Source organism: Aquarana catesbeiana, linkage group LG06 (assembly GCF_042186555.1).
Source record: "Aquarana catesbeiana isolate 2022-GZ linkage group LG06, ASM4218655v1, whole genome shotgun sequence".
NCBI lineage: Eukaryota > Metazoa > Chordata > Amphibia > Anura > Ranidae > Aquarana > Aquarana catesbeiana.
Window position 1 is genome coordinate 141435952 of NC_133329.1, and position 14960 is coordinate 141450911.

The window sequence follows — 14960 nt, forward strand, 5'->3', positions numbered from 1 at the left end:
ACTTATCCTTTAAGCTGGCCACGCATTACCATCTTACTGTATACGGTTTGACATGTAGAATAAATATGCATTCTGACCACAAAATGGAGCTAACAACTATTGAAAGACATAGTATTAGAGGAAAAACAGGGAAAATTTGTGTAGCCTGGATGAATGCTTGTGACATTCATCCAAAGAATGTTTATAAATAGACCCCTTTGAATTCAAGCACACAGACTTTCATTTTTCATATTATCTACTTCTGTTTTTCTAATCTATCAATTTAATCAATAACTCACCTTAAAATGCTGTACAATTAAATGCAGAATGTGCACCAACTGGGGGACTGTGTGTCCTTCCTCGACAATTATCTTCCTTGTCCAGTGTGTCAGCATCTGATGTCCATCCTCCATGCGGGCCGGAACTGCTGGAGTCAGAATGGCCATCGCTTGGCGGACGATCGCTCGCGCCTCCATTGCATGTGCCTTTAGGAGACTGTGGAAAACCTGAAAAAAAATTAAAAAAAAATAACCCATAAGCATACACAGCTTGTCAGAAGTGGAGGGGATAAAGAACTGATGTCCGATGTTGGTTCACCTTTACATTTTTTCTATAAAGGTGAACACTTTAAGAGGAACCCATTTCAGTGGAACATGATTAAATTATAAAATTGAGAGAAACCATGTTCAGTTAATACAATCTCTGCGTCTTCCCAGGTGTAGGTTGTATCCTGGAGATAGGTCGACGGCTCCTGACAAAGATTGAAGCCTTTTCCCCGTTTTATCCTTCTGTACCCCTCTGTAGTCTCAAAAGACTTCACTCATACGCCCAAAGCTCATGTGCAGCAAGGACAGGAGGATGACAAATCAACAAATCATGGCACTGAACATCACATGAACAGCTGACAGAACGTCAGGCTGCTGTTATTAGTTCAGTATGAAGGGACAAGGCTCTTTGCATCCAGACATATATAGGCAATGATTTGACATACCACACTTTATTTACAAGGCCAAATAAGCAATGTAGATTATGCCACGAACATCTTTCTTTCATGCAAGTGCCAGGAGAAAGCACAGGATTGGAGACAATGCAGCATTAGTTGAGATTTAGATTAACTATTCAGAGTAAGACCAGTTCTTCACCTGCAGAACAATTTTCTTGTGTATGGCAAACTTAGAGATGATATGTGCGAGGAGCAGATGGCCGCTGTATTTGCATGCTGGGTCCACACAAGCCTTAGACAGCAGACAAGGCCAAGCGAAGGTCATGAGTCGCCTCAGTTTGCTGTTGCGGTTTTTGTTGTTGTCGTGGATGTGATGAGGGGCATGTTCCACTAGAAGGGTGGCAAACTGCAAGAGGTAAATCCTGAGAGAGTCCAGCATGTCTGTCTGCTTCTCTGGGTCTAACACCTGCAAAGAAGCAAAGAATAAAAGCCAGGATGGAAATCGCATAAATTTAGCATTTAACACATCTGAGGCGTGTACAAAACACAGTAACTGCCTGAGGGTACCTTTGTGATAAAAACACTAGTGATGCTGTCCTGGTTATCTCCTTCAGGATTTGGTGGGCCCAAGAGTTGTTCCCCTTCATTTTTCTCAAAGCTGTATAGAAATGCTGGATTCAGAATATGCTGCAGAACCTGTGTAAAACAAAGCATTACTATATTAGGAATAATGGTAAGATCAGAAGTAAAGCCTGGCACACATGGGCAGAGTATTGGCTGGATCAACAGAAACCAGCCAAAATTCGGCCCATGTGTACAGCAGCCGGTCTGGCTTCCGTCAAACAGGCATGTTTGAAAAAAAGCTGCTGATCAGCATCCGCTCAGCACTCGCAGCCAATGGCCAGTGTGATCTGGCAGGAAGGCGGTCTCCCTGTTAGAACACAATAGCTCAGTGGGGAGATCGCAGTACTAACATTGAATAGTTAGTACAGCAAGCTCCTCGGTTTTTTTCTCGCTGAGTTAAATGAAAAAAACTGCGTACCAGGGCTTAAGACCTGCCATTGATTTGAATTGAGAAAATAACTATTAATCCAATAGCAGAGTCAGATTGATGTGTGAAATGTGTATTACAGTGGGACTCCAATCAAAGCTATTTTTTTTTTTTTTTTAGCTTTGTGTAACTTGGACACAAGATATTACATCTGGAAGCTTTTTTCTGTTGTAGTTTTTAGCAGTTTAGGAGATTTAGCCTTTGTGATTTTAACAGGCGATTACAGGACATGAAGGAAGATCTCTAAAAATGGACCTGGACAGCAATAAAATGTTGCGAGAGGTTCTATTCTTTCCACCAATGTACTAAAATATGTCCTTTTGCTGATGGCCACAGGCATTAGAGATTACCACTTTCTTACTTTTTCGGAGATGCTGTGACTAGTACAGGACATAAGGAGAAATCTCTCCAGTGGGGACAGACAGATGTAAATATCTGAAACTGTTTCTAATCCTATCATCCTTTAAAAAAAAAAAAAAAAAAAAAAAGTGTAACTGGATGCGAACAGCATGCGAGGGTCATCAGAGCACAGTAAACGTGGTAACCTATGGAAACCAACTATAAATCAAGTTGTTTCACCAATTCAAGTGTCAGAAACTGGTTACAATGTGTCTGCAGAAAACTATTAAACTCCAAGTTAAATTATTATTGTCCAAATACAACAGATGTGTATTCTTCATTGAATTGTGGTGTTTTTTGTATTTCTTCCAAATCTGTGCAGTAATCCAGTATGAAGCAGCCTCCAGTCAATGCAACTTTTTCATGGTGTAGGGTGACTGGTCTTGTACCCACGCCCTCCTGTCGTTTTCTGTGGGTGGCCTGCAGTGGTAGGAACTGGTAGGTTAACCAGCTCTGATCTCTGCACAGGCTATGTAGAGCACATTGATGGTGTCACTGCTACATCTACAAGCGAATATCCCAGTTTGAAAAGGCATGTGGGTGCACACAAAGCAGATTTAAAATATCCTTTGTGGCTAATGAGAAATATATTTAAAAGAAGTATTTTTTTTTGCATGCCTATCTTTAAAAAATGTACTTGTATATCCCTCACTTATAGCTTATAAAAAGACTTGGGAAAATGCAGCATAAGTTTTGTTCCCTCCCTGATTTTTTAGCTTATTCTCTTCGGACCAGGTTTTTTTTTACCCCTGATGTGTCCCCAAATTAACACTCTGATGTAGTACAAGAAAAAGGAACATTTATTTTCAGAGTCTTATGGCAAGTCACCTTAGCTTTGAGCTCATCACCAAAGTTGGAATCATTAAACTCAACAAATCGGAAGAAGAGTGCTCTCTTCTGGGCGATGCTGTACGTCTTGGGAATCTCTTCCTCCATATACTCCTTCAGGAAGGTCATATTGCATAGGAAACGTCCAGTAAAGGCTCGAAGGAGCTGGAAAAGCAGTTCAATGTCCCCAAAGTTGCGTCTGCGCAAATGAAAGCAGCACAACTCATTAGACCTGTCAGCACATTATACGGTCAGCTTTATATCATCTTTGTCACCACAAATCTGCAGATGCTTACTTGCAGTAGCTGAGAAGACAGTAGGCCAGAAGTTTGGGTTCTTTCCAGTTTGTTGCCACCATGTTGTCTTTCCTATGTCGCTCTTGAAATGCATCGCTCACCCACACACGTCTTAAATGACTTACCAATGAATGCTGGTTAGCCAACCAGTTTTCATCATTCTTTACTATAATGCTAATTATCTAGAACACAAAAGCAAAAAGGAAATTAAGTAAATTGTCCTTTACTTGAATGAACTCTAAACATTACAGATGAATAGTAAAAAGCCAACATTCACAGCTAACAGAGCAGTTGGGTTATCCTATGTGAATCAAAATTATTTATATTAACGAGTCGCTCATCATCTTTTCATTAATTCATTCACTTGATGAAATACAACTCCCAGCAAGGCCTAGCAGCAATGAGGTGCTTAATTTTTACCTATTATACCACTAACAGCATCATTCAGGGTGAAATATTAAGAGGTTTAAAAGTGAAGAGTGGCCATACACAATATAAGCCAATTGTACATTCCCTGTACAATCTCCTTCACATTTACCAAAACAATGTAATACTAGACAAATCTAAACACTCCATTCCTTTGCCATCTAATAGCACAGGCCCTTACATTACATTTTGCTAGAGCTGTATGAGATTGTACAAGTGTATTGTGTATGGTAAGCTTTACATAGACCCCATGCCCAAACAATCCTAGGTATAAACCTTAAAGAACAACTCAAATCCAGAGGAAAATTACCAGTAAACTTTGAACAGCAAAAAATAATGCAATTATGAATCATGTTTACCAGCATACGATTTGTGTAATTTGTCAAATTCATTCACAAAAATGGATTCAAGGAAGCAGACATTTGTGATTTTTTTTTTTAACAGAGGTAAATACATTTGTGATTTAATGCTTTCCAAATTAGCAAATCAAATTTACTTAAGAGAGAAGTATGAAGTATGGGATTTCTTTTTCCTGCTAATCATACTTACCTAGGTGGATGCAGCATTAGACAGATGCTGCAGCTGTCGCCCGGCATTTCTGCTCTGAAAACCGAGCCACCGAACACCGCCGATGGCTCGGTTCTCACTCCTCCCCGAGCGGAGAGATGCTGACTGTCAGTCAGCATCGCTCCTGCTCTGCTTCTCCATGCTCATTGGAGCTCTGAGCTGTGGAGGGGTGGGTAGCAGCCGTCTCAGCATCTCGCTGAGACGCTGATGCTGCCATCAGTCAAGGCAGCTGGTGGCTCCAGACTTGGGAAGTCACAATGACGTGCTGCCTTGACTGATGGCAGTGAAGTCAGCAGAGAGCGAACTTCAGATCGCTCTGCACTGAAAACGGGTCACAGGAGTGCAAAACGGATTGCACTCCTGTGACCCATAGAAGAAGCCCAGCCTAAAAAGCTCTGGCTGGACTTCACCTTTAACTTTAGTACTGGCCTTTAAAAGTCCATTCTAATATCTGCTTTTAGGTTCACTCATTACACTTGGGGGTACAGAGCATTGGTTGAGATTACAGAGTCTGCAATGGCTAGTGCTGCCCTAAATAGAACCATGTGGTTGTTATAGAATATAGACTTATTAACTTTTTTCTCATTCCCTAAAAACCCAGGTTTTGTTTTTGTCTTAATACATTTTTTTGACATTCAAAAGCTTAGGGGGGCTTAAAGCATATATCCCATTATAGAAGGATACTCTGGAAATCTCCACTTACTATTTCTGCAACTCTTACAAGTTTCCCAACTGAAGTCAATGGTAACAGACATGGAAGATAGGGAAAGGAGGAAAGGAAATGTCCAAATATTCTTTGCTCAAACCTTAATGAATAGCTCTGAGTGGAATATTATATGCCCTTGATATAAACAGGCCACACTTACCTTGATAGCCTGAAACTGCAAGTCAAGCCGCATTGTTGTAGTGCTCGTGCTGGGAGAACCAGGCCTCACCGTGGCTTGTGTCACACCAGGCATTAGCAGGGTAATAAAACGGTTTGGATTAGCAGCCAGCACATCTCGCAATGGTTTGGCATCTTTGTGCTTTAAGAAGCTCTGTGGAGGTAAGAAGTAAAAATTCACCTGGTTATGCTGTGGTCTGAATCCCTACAAACATTTTTATGTCATAATAGCTACTTGTCCCTAGCCAGGCAGTTGGCACTGCTAACAGTAAGAGGGGAGCAGAGAAGCAATATCCAATGAGTCCCTTCTAGTCCCTCTCACGGTATTCACTAAGACATCTGTGCAAGATTTATGATGATGGTCTCTTAGCAGTCAGCAGGAACACACATGTAGAGATGGCAAAAGTACACAATAAGAGGTCACAATTCCACCCCAGAGACCTGTGATAGGTCTGCTAAATGCAGCTATATTGGATGTATGATGCACAGATTAAAAGATAAAAAGGAAAGCTTCTCCTGTACAACACTTTGACCATAGTTTCACATATTGTAATGAACGGCTTCAATGCCTAGATGTGAGGCCAAACACCACTTACCTTGCCTAGTAAGAGAATTCCCTACTGGTTACTAAAGCGGCTATTATTAAAGAATGGGATCAAGGGTGAAGAGGCTTAGCACTAAGGATGAGCTCCGGCGTATGTGCAGAGCCCGCCAGGAAGTCGGCACTGCGCTGCGCTAATCACAGGCAGTGAGTCATTTCCAGATCTCTGCAGCCGCGGGACAATGTCTTACTGCATTTGATTAGTGCAGCGCCGACTTCCTGGAGGGCTCTGCGCACGGGCTGTGCGAATACGCCGGAGCTCATCCTTACTTAGCACCAAGGGAGAGGGTTTAGGCTCAAAGTCAGAAATTGAAGCCCTCAAACGTGAACCTAAGATAAAAAAAAAAGATTCCAACACACTATTCCCAACCCATACAGTCCTGTAGAAATTGCTGTGTACATACACAGTAAGTGGGTGCTAAAGCGACCACTGGCTAGAACCGTAAATAGAGCGAGAAAATGTCACCAGTGCACCGTGAATCTCCAGAATGGGTCCAAAGCTTTATTCAGCAATCACATCATTATAGAAAATAGCAATATTTCAGAGCTTCGCAGGACCCCTTCATCAGGTGTCGCATGCCTGATGAAGGGGTCATGCAGGGCTCCGAAACTTTGCCATTTGCTGTAATGATGTGATTGCTGAATAAAGCTTTGGACCCATTCTGGAGATCCATGATGTGCTGGTGACATTTTCTAACAAGGCGTTTCTGGCTACCAAAAGGTAATACAGGCGTACTGCACAGAAGACTAACTTTGAGAGGTTAATTCACACTTCTGTGTCTTGGTATGTTATTTGATTTCCATTAAAAAAGCACCTTTCATAAGGATTAAAATAGACCTATAGTGCAGAATGGTAAACATAACCTTAAAATATTAAAAATAAATAAAAGTAGATACCAACAATACTTGTCGGGCAGAGCCATTTAAAGAAAACCACCCACATAGAGATCAGTGAAAGCTAAAGTTACCAACAGCAGTGTTTGGTAAAACCATTAACAAGAGCAGTGTGAAGGAACTGAGCATTTAAAAAAATGAAGCCAGGAAATAACTCCCCCTTATGGAGAAAAAAAAAAAAAAACTAAATTGGCTTTTAAACATAAAAGAAGCTTGTTTCCACAGGGAAAACTGAAACCTTACCATAAACATTCGACTCCACTGCGGATCATTCAGTGTAGCTTCCATCATGAAAAGCTCCACAGTTTGAGATGGGTGCCTGGTTAAGAACTTTATCAAAGGCTCTCTAAATGGACTTCCAGCCTGAAGATTTAAGAGATTAAGTTAAAGAACAGACCACACAGAACAAAAACCCCAGACCTCTGCTTTAACCTCATGAAATAGCTAGCTGTCTGACAAGTGCCTGCTGTGGCATAGTACAACGAGCAGTAAAAGGTAGATCGGCATTTTTAATGTCAACACTGACATGATCATGAAGTAACAATGAAGTTTCTGCTCACTGTCTGTGTGTCGTAGTCAGTAAAAAAAACCATCTGCCCCTCTGTAATGAAGTAAAAAGATGCAGAATACAACAATATGAATAAGCAACTGATTTCCAGGGGAAAAAACAAAAAAAAAAAAAAAAAAAAAAAAAACACATGGCTTTAGATGCACACAGGGTTAAAACGATCAGTATAATGGTTTTGGTTTTCAGCATTGGGCTTAAAGGGGATCTTCAGTCCTCCCCAAAACATAAAAAATCAGCAGCTACAAATACAATAGCTGCCGAGTTTAAAAAAAAAAAAAAAAAAGAACACTTACCTGGCCAGGGATCCATAGCCATCCTCACCTGGACCAGTTCTCGCAGGTCCCCCGGTGACATATTTACTTAGGGAATCCGGCTGCGACTCAATGCGGCTTCCCGCTGTGCTTTGTGAACAGGCACAGGAGTAGAGCTGGGGGATTGGCAAATTTCCGCTTGGATCGCCTAGGCGATCTGAGCAGAAGTGGGAGCGGGTACCTGTCAAAACTAGGTACTCGCTCCTGAAAAAAAAAAAAAAGTGTGTATATATATATATATATATATATATATATATATATATATATATATATATATATATATATATATTTATTTGTGTGTGAAGTGCCGCTATAAGGGTCAATGGAATCCAGTTTAGGGTTTTCATTGTTGGAAAGTTAAAGATAAGAGCCTAGTCTACATGCTCTAAACCTCTTATCCTAATGTCATCAATGGAGAAGAAAGAAAAGTTGTTTTTTTAGTGAACACAATGTACAATCTTCCCTTTCTTCTTCATTTGGAAGATGTCGAGGCTGGGATCCAGCCTGAATCTGCACCTAATTTCCAGTGGAATGATATGCATAACAAAAGCAGGTCTTACATCCAGATTGAATACAGTTGCGCCAAACCAAGCTGATCTGTAAAACGGTTTCACGTATTTAGATTAAACACACTCACCTTTCTGTAACAGTGGCAGCCATTTCAGCTATTCAGAAATTAGATTCATGCCTGTGACTACTGAAGCCACAAAACAGGGGCTTCTACCAATGTGTAGGCAACCAAAAATGTAAAAACCAACATACCTCAATTAGCATAGCCCGTTCAGTCTTCATTACAACCTCCAGCAGTGGCTTAACTAAAGTCTGAGGAGCAGCCGGAATAAGGTGAAAAAGATTGATAATTGCTGAACAAATCTTCATTTCCTGTATAAAAGAAAGTAACTCAAGATAAAAAAAAAAAAAGTTGCCAAAACACATTTTAAGATAGGTGTTTAAAAGGAGGAAAAAGTTTCCGCTGTCCACAGCAACCGCATTTAAGTGCATTGTAGGAGAATGACTGGGGAATTCTCATTGCATGCTATGGATCGCAAAAACAATGCTTTCTTTAAACATTTTAATAAATCAGGCCTAACACGGTGCTGCAGCCACCACCTTCCTAACAGGTTAAATAAGCCACAATGGTAATATTCAGAATACATAAAAAAAACTGATGGCTTTGAGGTCCATGCAAACCCCTCGGCTGTAAATGTTCTATTCCACTCAAATTATGTTTGCAGAAATCTGGCCGCTGATGATGGGATAAGGGAATACAGGCTCTCTACTAACCAAAATTGGATTTTGTTAATCAACCTTCTCTAAGGGAGATGGACAATGTTAGAACATGATTACAATGTATGAAAATTCACCAAGGAAATAAAAGGAGAAAAGCCAGGACAAAAACGGCTCAGAGGGCTTCACAAGCCAAGTGTACTATTTAGTGTTGGAGGATGCCACCACCCAACTCCTGTAATCAGCACTAGCTCTGGACAGAAGAGTACCCTGGCACAAACGTATTAGGAGTCAAGAAGCCTTCATCACTGATTTGTAGCCTAAGATGCAACAGGTTAACAGCTTTCTAGAAGGGTTCCCTTTATTGTTATTAGATATAACGTTTTTTTTTCCCAAGCTGGCGTTTAACATTCATGTTTTACCAGTCCTCCTAACAGGGGATGTACAAATAAAGCTTGAAGCCAAAGTGGAACAGTTACCAACTCCAATGTAGAATGAAATATGAGATCTAATTAGTTGCTACGGGCAACATATTCACTTTCGGTCCAGTTCCAGCTTTCACAAAACAAGCTCAGAGACATAGTTAGTGTGTTTCTTCCAAATGCAAATCACAAGGGTGCATTTGCTATGATTTTCATTCACTAATTGCCACAATATTTTCTTAATTAGAAGATTGTGTATTGCTGGGACTGCCCACCACTGCTGCACTGTGTAATTAATCATGGACAAATGAACAAGCACTGTGCGATCAGTTGCAGACAATCATAGTAATAAGCGATAATCCAATGTTCGAAATTCACTAGCGTTGAGTTACCAGCACATACCCTATGACCACTATATCACAGACAATTTCAACGTGGGACAGATTATCACAGCAAACCTGCCTGCACAGTTTGAGCGGCTCAACAGACCTTAAGGACCTGTTCACATCTGCACATGTGCATTTTAACCATCATCAATGTACATTTTACATGCATCTTTATAGGCTTCTATGAATTTCGAGGGGCCTCCGAGGTGCACGTCAACACGTTTAACAAAATTAATAAAACCACACATTTACTTGAATGGTGTTTGTATACATAATTTTAAGCGATGTCGTGTGTTGAAGGGACAATAGAAATCAATGAAAGTGCATATAAAATTGCATAAAGTCAACAAGCGCTAGTTCTGGATGCACACGCTTAGGCCCTTGCACAACTGTGACTCTATGAAGAATTCGAAAATATTTAATAATACCTAAAAAGAACCAATCTCCATTGTTCTTACAATGGAATTGTAAGAATCGTTTTAAATTACTATAATCACATAGGCTTACTTTTGAAAGATTTAGGTCAACCCACCTATTTAAAGTATAACTAAAAGGCAAAACTTTTTTTTTTTTTAGTTTTGAATAGGATGCAAAATATTAGAATACTTGTCAGCTTTTATTGCCGTCTGTGCCCCCATTGGGGAGATTGACCTCCTCTATTTGTCCTGTTTACGATTATCACTGAAAATGAAAGTAAAAGAAAATCCCAAATTTTTGGTTGTCGCCAGAAAAGTAATAGAGGGGAAATCATCCAATGGTGACCTGGGGGGGCCCCCAAGGAATTCCGTTAATTTGCAGGGATCTCCTCCCACTGCCTGTTTAGCTATAGGACAGGAAGTGAAGGGAAAAAGGGAAATCTCAGCAATGAGACATAGATGGTGGGGGAAAGAAAAACTGACAGGCATTATAACCAATGGCGGCTGGTGCTCAATTTTTTTTGAATCGATCGATCGCCCGCTGCATTGCCGCTTCGCTTGCCTGTCCGGCCACCCACCAGCCCCACACTTAGCCCATCCAGGTCACGGCTTCGGAGGCTTTCCTCCCTGCATCTCCCACCTTAGGCTCTAATCGTGCTTCAAAAATATAAAAATAAAAAACCACAAATCTTTGAAATCTTTGCGTTCTACACTCTGCGTGGAGATTGGGGGCCAGGCACATGGACTGGGGTTGCGGCACCCCTTATGATCGGCCGCCATTGGTTATAACCTTCTCTTACTTTATCCAAAATGCCTACAGTTCTACCTTAACTAGGCTTAAAGAGTCACCTGATAGCTGGCAGCTGCTTCCGTGTTAATTGCCTACTATCATACACTGGCTCCTAGCTCCCTGAGACTACATAACTCTGTATAACAACAGATCTCGGAGTAAGCCCTGGTTCACATTGATGCTACTTTGAAATCGTGCTACTTCACATGAAGTAAGTGGTCAGCGTAATTTCAGGTGCTACTAGGCCAACACCGGTGCCAAGTTATGCACAGATGTCCATGCAAGTCGCACCCGACATCACAAAAAATAGCTTAGGACCCTTTTTTCCCCAAATCGGTGTGGCACTGCAAAGTCGGAGTCGCACCAATTTGAACGATTCCATTGCAGACAATGGGGTGCGACTTGTAGCGCAATTTGGAACTGTTATCTGACGCAGTTACACACTTAGCAGATTTTGCAAGGTGGTTTACATGGCACACTTTAGGTGACCTTAGACATTCAAGCTGAAGTGTCAGACTCAAAATAGGCAAAAGGGAAAATATAAAACTTTCAATTGCAAGCCTAAATTTAGAATGCTTCAATGACTAAAAATCCAGATTCTTGCATGAGCCCAATTATGACTGGCTTTTTTTCAAAAGTAAAAAGTTTAGGAAACACTTGTGAACATAATCAACTGAAATCTACAAAGCTTTTTAAACCCTAGTTATACAAATAAGCCATGCAGGTTATTAACAGCTATTATTTTTTTGCAACTGGCGCCACAAACATTAAAATGACTGCACACAACAATAACAATTGAAAAGGTACAAAAGCACACCATCTCTTTACACAACACAATATATACATTTTGGATCAGTGACCCTCGTACCTGTCCTTGTGCATCCTTAACATGCTTACCAGACCCACTTGTACTATCAAAAAAGCAAAGGTAGGAATTTTAACGATTGTTGTTTAGGATAAGGAGACAATATGGTTCTAAAGTGTGTCTGTGCTAGCCTGCTTCATTGAAAGGTGAAGGGGGCTTAATCAAAAGAAATCAGCAGGAAAGCTGGAAATCCTCTGTCCCACGTATAGGAACACAGAAAGGCCCTCTTCTTGCAGTTCCCTGAGTGCAAGAATTACAGATTGCAGCGCCACCTGATGGATATCTGGGATGTTGTTATTTCCATGAAATATAATAACGCTCTATGGGAACAGGGGAAAGGAGCTCAGCATTTCATGAATCTACAGTAGCTTAACCATGGACTGTCCCTCTTAAAATGTGGGCGTTTCATTCATGTTTCTAGGAACTCAAATACTGCAAATTATAGGAGGGAGCCAAATAAATTCAGATGCTAGCATGCAAGTGTAGGTACTGATCACTTGACTCAGAAAAAAAAAAAATCAAAAAGGGTAAAGCGACACTTGAATGCTTCAGTCTATTGGCTGTCTGGCTTCTGGTATTAATACAGCCAAGTATTTGAACCCTACAGGGTTCATTTGGCCAACAAGAGATGTCTGTCGGTCTGTAGAGCCCGATTGAAAGTAAAAAAAGAAATTGAGCTATTTACATGTGTTTGGTGCTGAAGCCAAGTATCTGTATATAGAGCAGCACTATACACAGGCTTCAGTTAACCACAATAGAGACACCAGTTCAGTCCTGCTTACCTGCAGTGAACAGAGCTCATGCAAAGTGAGTTGGGCACACTAGAGAACACCCATCTACACTTACCTTTAAAACCCCTCTGTGATTGGGGATCTGGTAAACCGAGTAATTTACAAACTTGAAACAAAAAGGAAAAATGAAGCAGTCATCAATAGCAACCATTCAGATGTTGGCTTACAAGTTTTAGCAAACATAAAAAAAAAAAAAAAAAAAAAACAGATTGGATGCTATGAGCAATGCCCTCATTTTTTCTTCGGGCTAGTCTATATGAATAAGCCCAAATGTCAAGGACACCAAGGAACAAGTCTGAGGATACTGTTGAAGGCAATGTCAAAAAAATACAATAGACCATGACGACACAACTTCTTTACAGCTCCAATTCTCACCTCTACCCCTTCCATGGCAGGCTGGACCAAAAAAAGATGACAGTGAGAATTTAAAAAGTGTGGGTGTGTACTATACATAAAAGCACCAGCCTTCAGCCATTGGTTTTTCTCCAAGACACCCACACCTACATAGAAGCTCCAAGTATTTGTTTTTATTATTTCTAAGTAACATTTTATATAACAGATAAAATCACTCCAGAGAGACTCACAGTATATTACAGTAAACCAACATACCACAAAACATACAAAAATAATGACTCAATAAGCAAGCATTGAGCCATTAGGAAGCTCAAAATGCAATAGCCAGTGGTAACCAAACAGGAGTCATCTGTTATCCAGGTATAAACCTGACATCTCACTGGTTGATATGGCTTACAGCACTTTGCAATCCCCACCATTTTTTTTTCGCATTGCCTCAGTGTTTAATAGTGAGCTGCTGAGATTAAAGAGAAATAATTACATGTGTATTAAACTCATAGCAACGAGTTACTATTGGGAGATGAATTAAAGTAACCATCACAAACATGGGCCATTCACACTGGTTTTGACAGGAAATAGCTTCCACTTCCGGTCAGATCACAGCGCTTAACCCCTCCTCCCCCTCGCAGCCTTCTGGGACACGTCACAGGCCCCAGAAAGCTGTGGGACCATTCACAAAGCGCAGCTCAGCTTGAGCATGAGCAGTGGGAAGCCGGCCGTGAAACCGCAAGCAGTCACAGCCAGCCAAAGAAAGCTTGCTGGCGCCTAAACACAAAGTTGGCTGAAGAGCTGTCTCAGGCGAGGACCATGTTGGATCCCTTGAGAGGTAAGCTTATTAAAAGTTAGTAGCTACAGTATTTGTAGCTGCTGACTTTAAATTTTTTGTTTCTAGGTTGAAGAATCACTTTAAGCTGAAAAGCACTGAGGGTTGTTACGTTAAGCCTTCTCCAATGTGATGGTTGGTTTCCCCGACCAAGAGTAGGGTGAGAGGGTGGATGCAGTGGGCTAAGCTCGATAGTTACAGAAAAAATTTGCATATAACTTAAAGTGACACTAAAGGTTAGAATATTTTTTTTTTTTTTAAATAACAAACTTGTCATACTTACCTCCACTGTGCAGCTCGTTTTGCACACAGTGGTCCCGATCCTCGTCTTCTGAGGTCCTTCGGCGGATGTCTCAGCTCCTCCCAGCTTCTGATAACCCCCTCTGGGAAACACTCTCCCAAGGGGGTTACCTTGCGGGCACGCTCCCGAGACCTGTATTCGGCGTTCATAACCGCTGACTACAGGACTCGGCTCCGCACCCCGGCCCCTGCATCATTGGAGTTGATTGACAGCAGCGCGAGCCAATGGCTGTGCTGCTATCAATCTATCCAATGAAGAGTCGAGAAGAGCCTAGAAGAACGAGCATAGGAAGAGCGCGTTCACGACGCAGGACTTTCCAGGGCTCAAGTAAGTAAAACGGGGGGGGGGGTTGGCTGGGGGGCCAGTGATCTTAAGATTTTTTTCACCTTAATGCATAGGATGCATTAAGGTGAAAAAACATGAACCTTTACAACCCCTTTAATCTGCTTACATCACTGGATCTTCTAATTCTAGTTTTTCGGTCACCTTCACTGAAAGCAATAATTTTTTTTTTTTGCGAAAAGAAGTGCAGTGCTGCAACTACATATAAATTCCAGGAATAAAAACTGGGTAATGGGTGAACACGCACAACAATCAATTGTGCAAAATAAAGTGTCAGATGAAAACATACACTAATCAATAGATCGAGTGCTAGTATGTGGTATCATACGGTCAATACCTTAGAGATTAAGTACCAACCAAGTAGAACAAAAAAAAAAAAAATGTATATAAACAATACATCAGTGAATTATTTGTGAATAATTGAACCAACCTCAATGCATATTATCACAATATAAAGTCCATCAGTGATGAATGTCAATGTACTCTTTCAAATGAGT

General features: G+C 40.9%; 1 protein-coding gene across 3 annotated transcripts in view; it reads right to left on the reverse strand.

The window, feature by feature from the left end:
- TRRAP (transformation/transcription domain associated protein) overlaps positions 1 to 14960 on the reverse strand; it is a 242519-nt gene that overhangs the window by 145961 nt on the left and 81598 nt on the right. For 2 of the 3 annotated variants that reach the window (XM_073590991.1, XM_073590990.1), the window contains exons 32-40: positions 13019 to 13039; positions 8509 to 8628; positions 7111 to 7230; positions 5356 to 5526; positions 3497 to 3678; positions 3201 to 3399; positions 1490 to 1618; positions 1122 to 1388; positions 279 to 485 (exon numbers count right to left, since the gene is read on the reverse strand). In XM_073590991.1, the coding sequence (XP_073447092.1) occupies positions 279 to 485; positions 1122 to 1388; positions 1490 to 1618; positions 3201 to 3399; positions 3497 to 3678; positions 5356 to 5526; positions 7111 to 7230; positions 8509 to 8628; positions 13019 to 13039 (1416 nt within the window). The remainder of the gene's footprint in view (positions 1 to 278; positions 486 to 1121; positions 1389 to 1489; positions 1619 to 3200; positions 3400 to 3496; positions 3679 to 5355; positions 5527 to 7110; positions 7231 to 8508; positions 8629 to 13018; positions 13040 to 14960) is intronic. The other variant, XM_073590992.1, reaches the window with a different exon arrangement.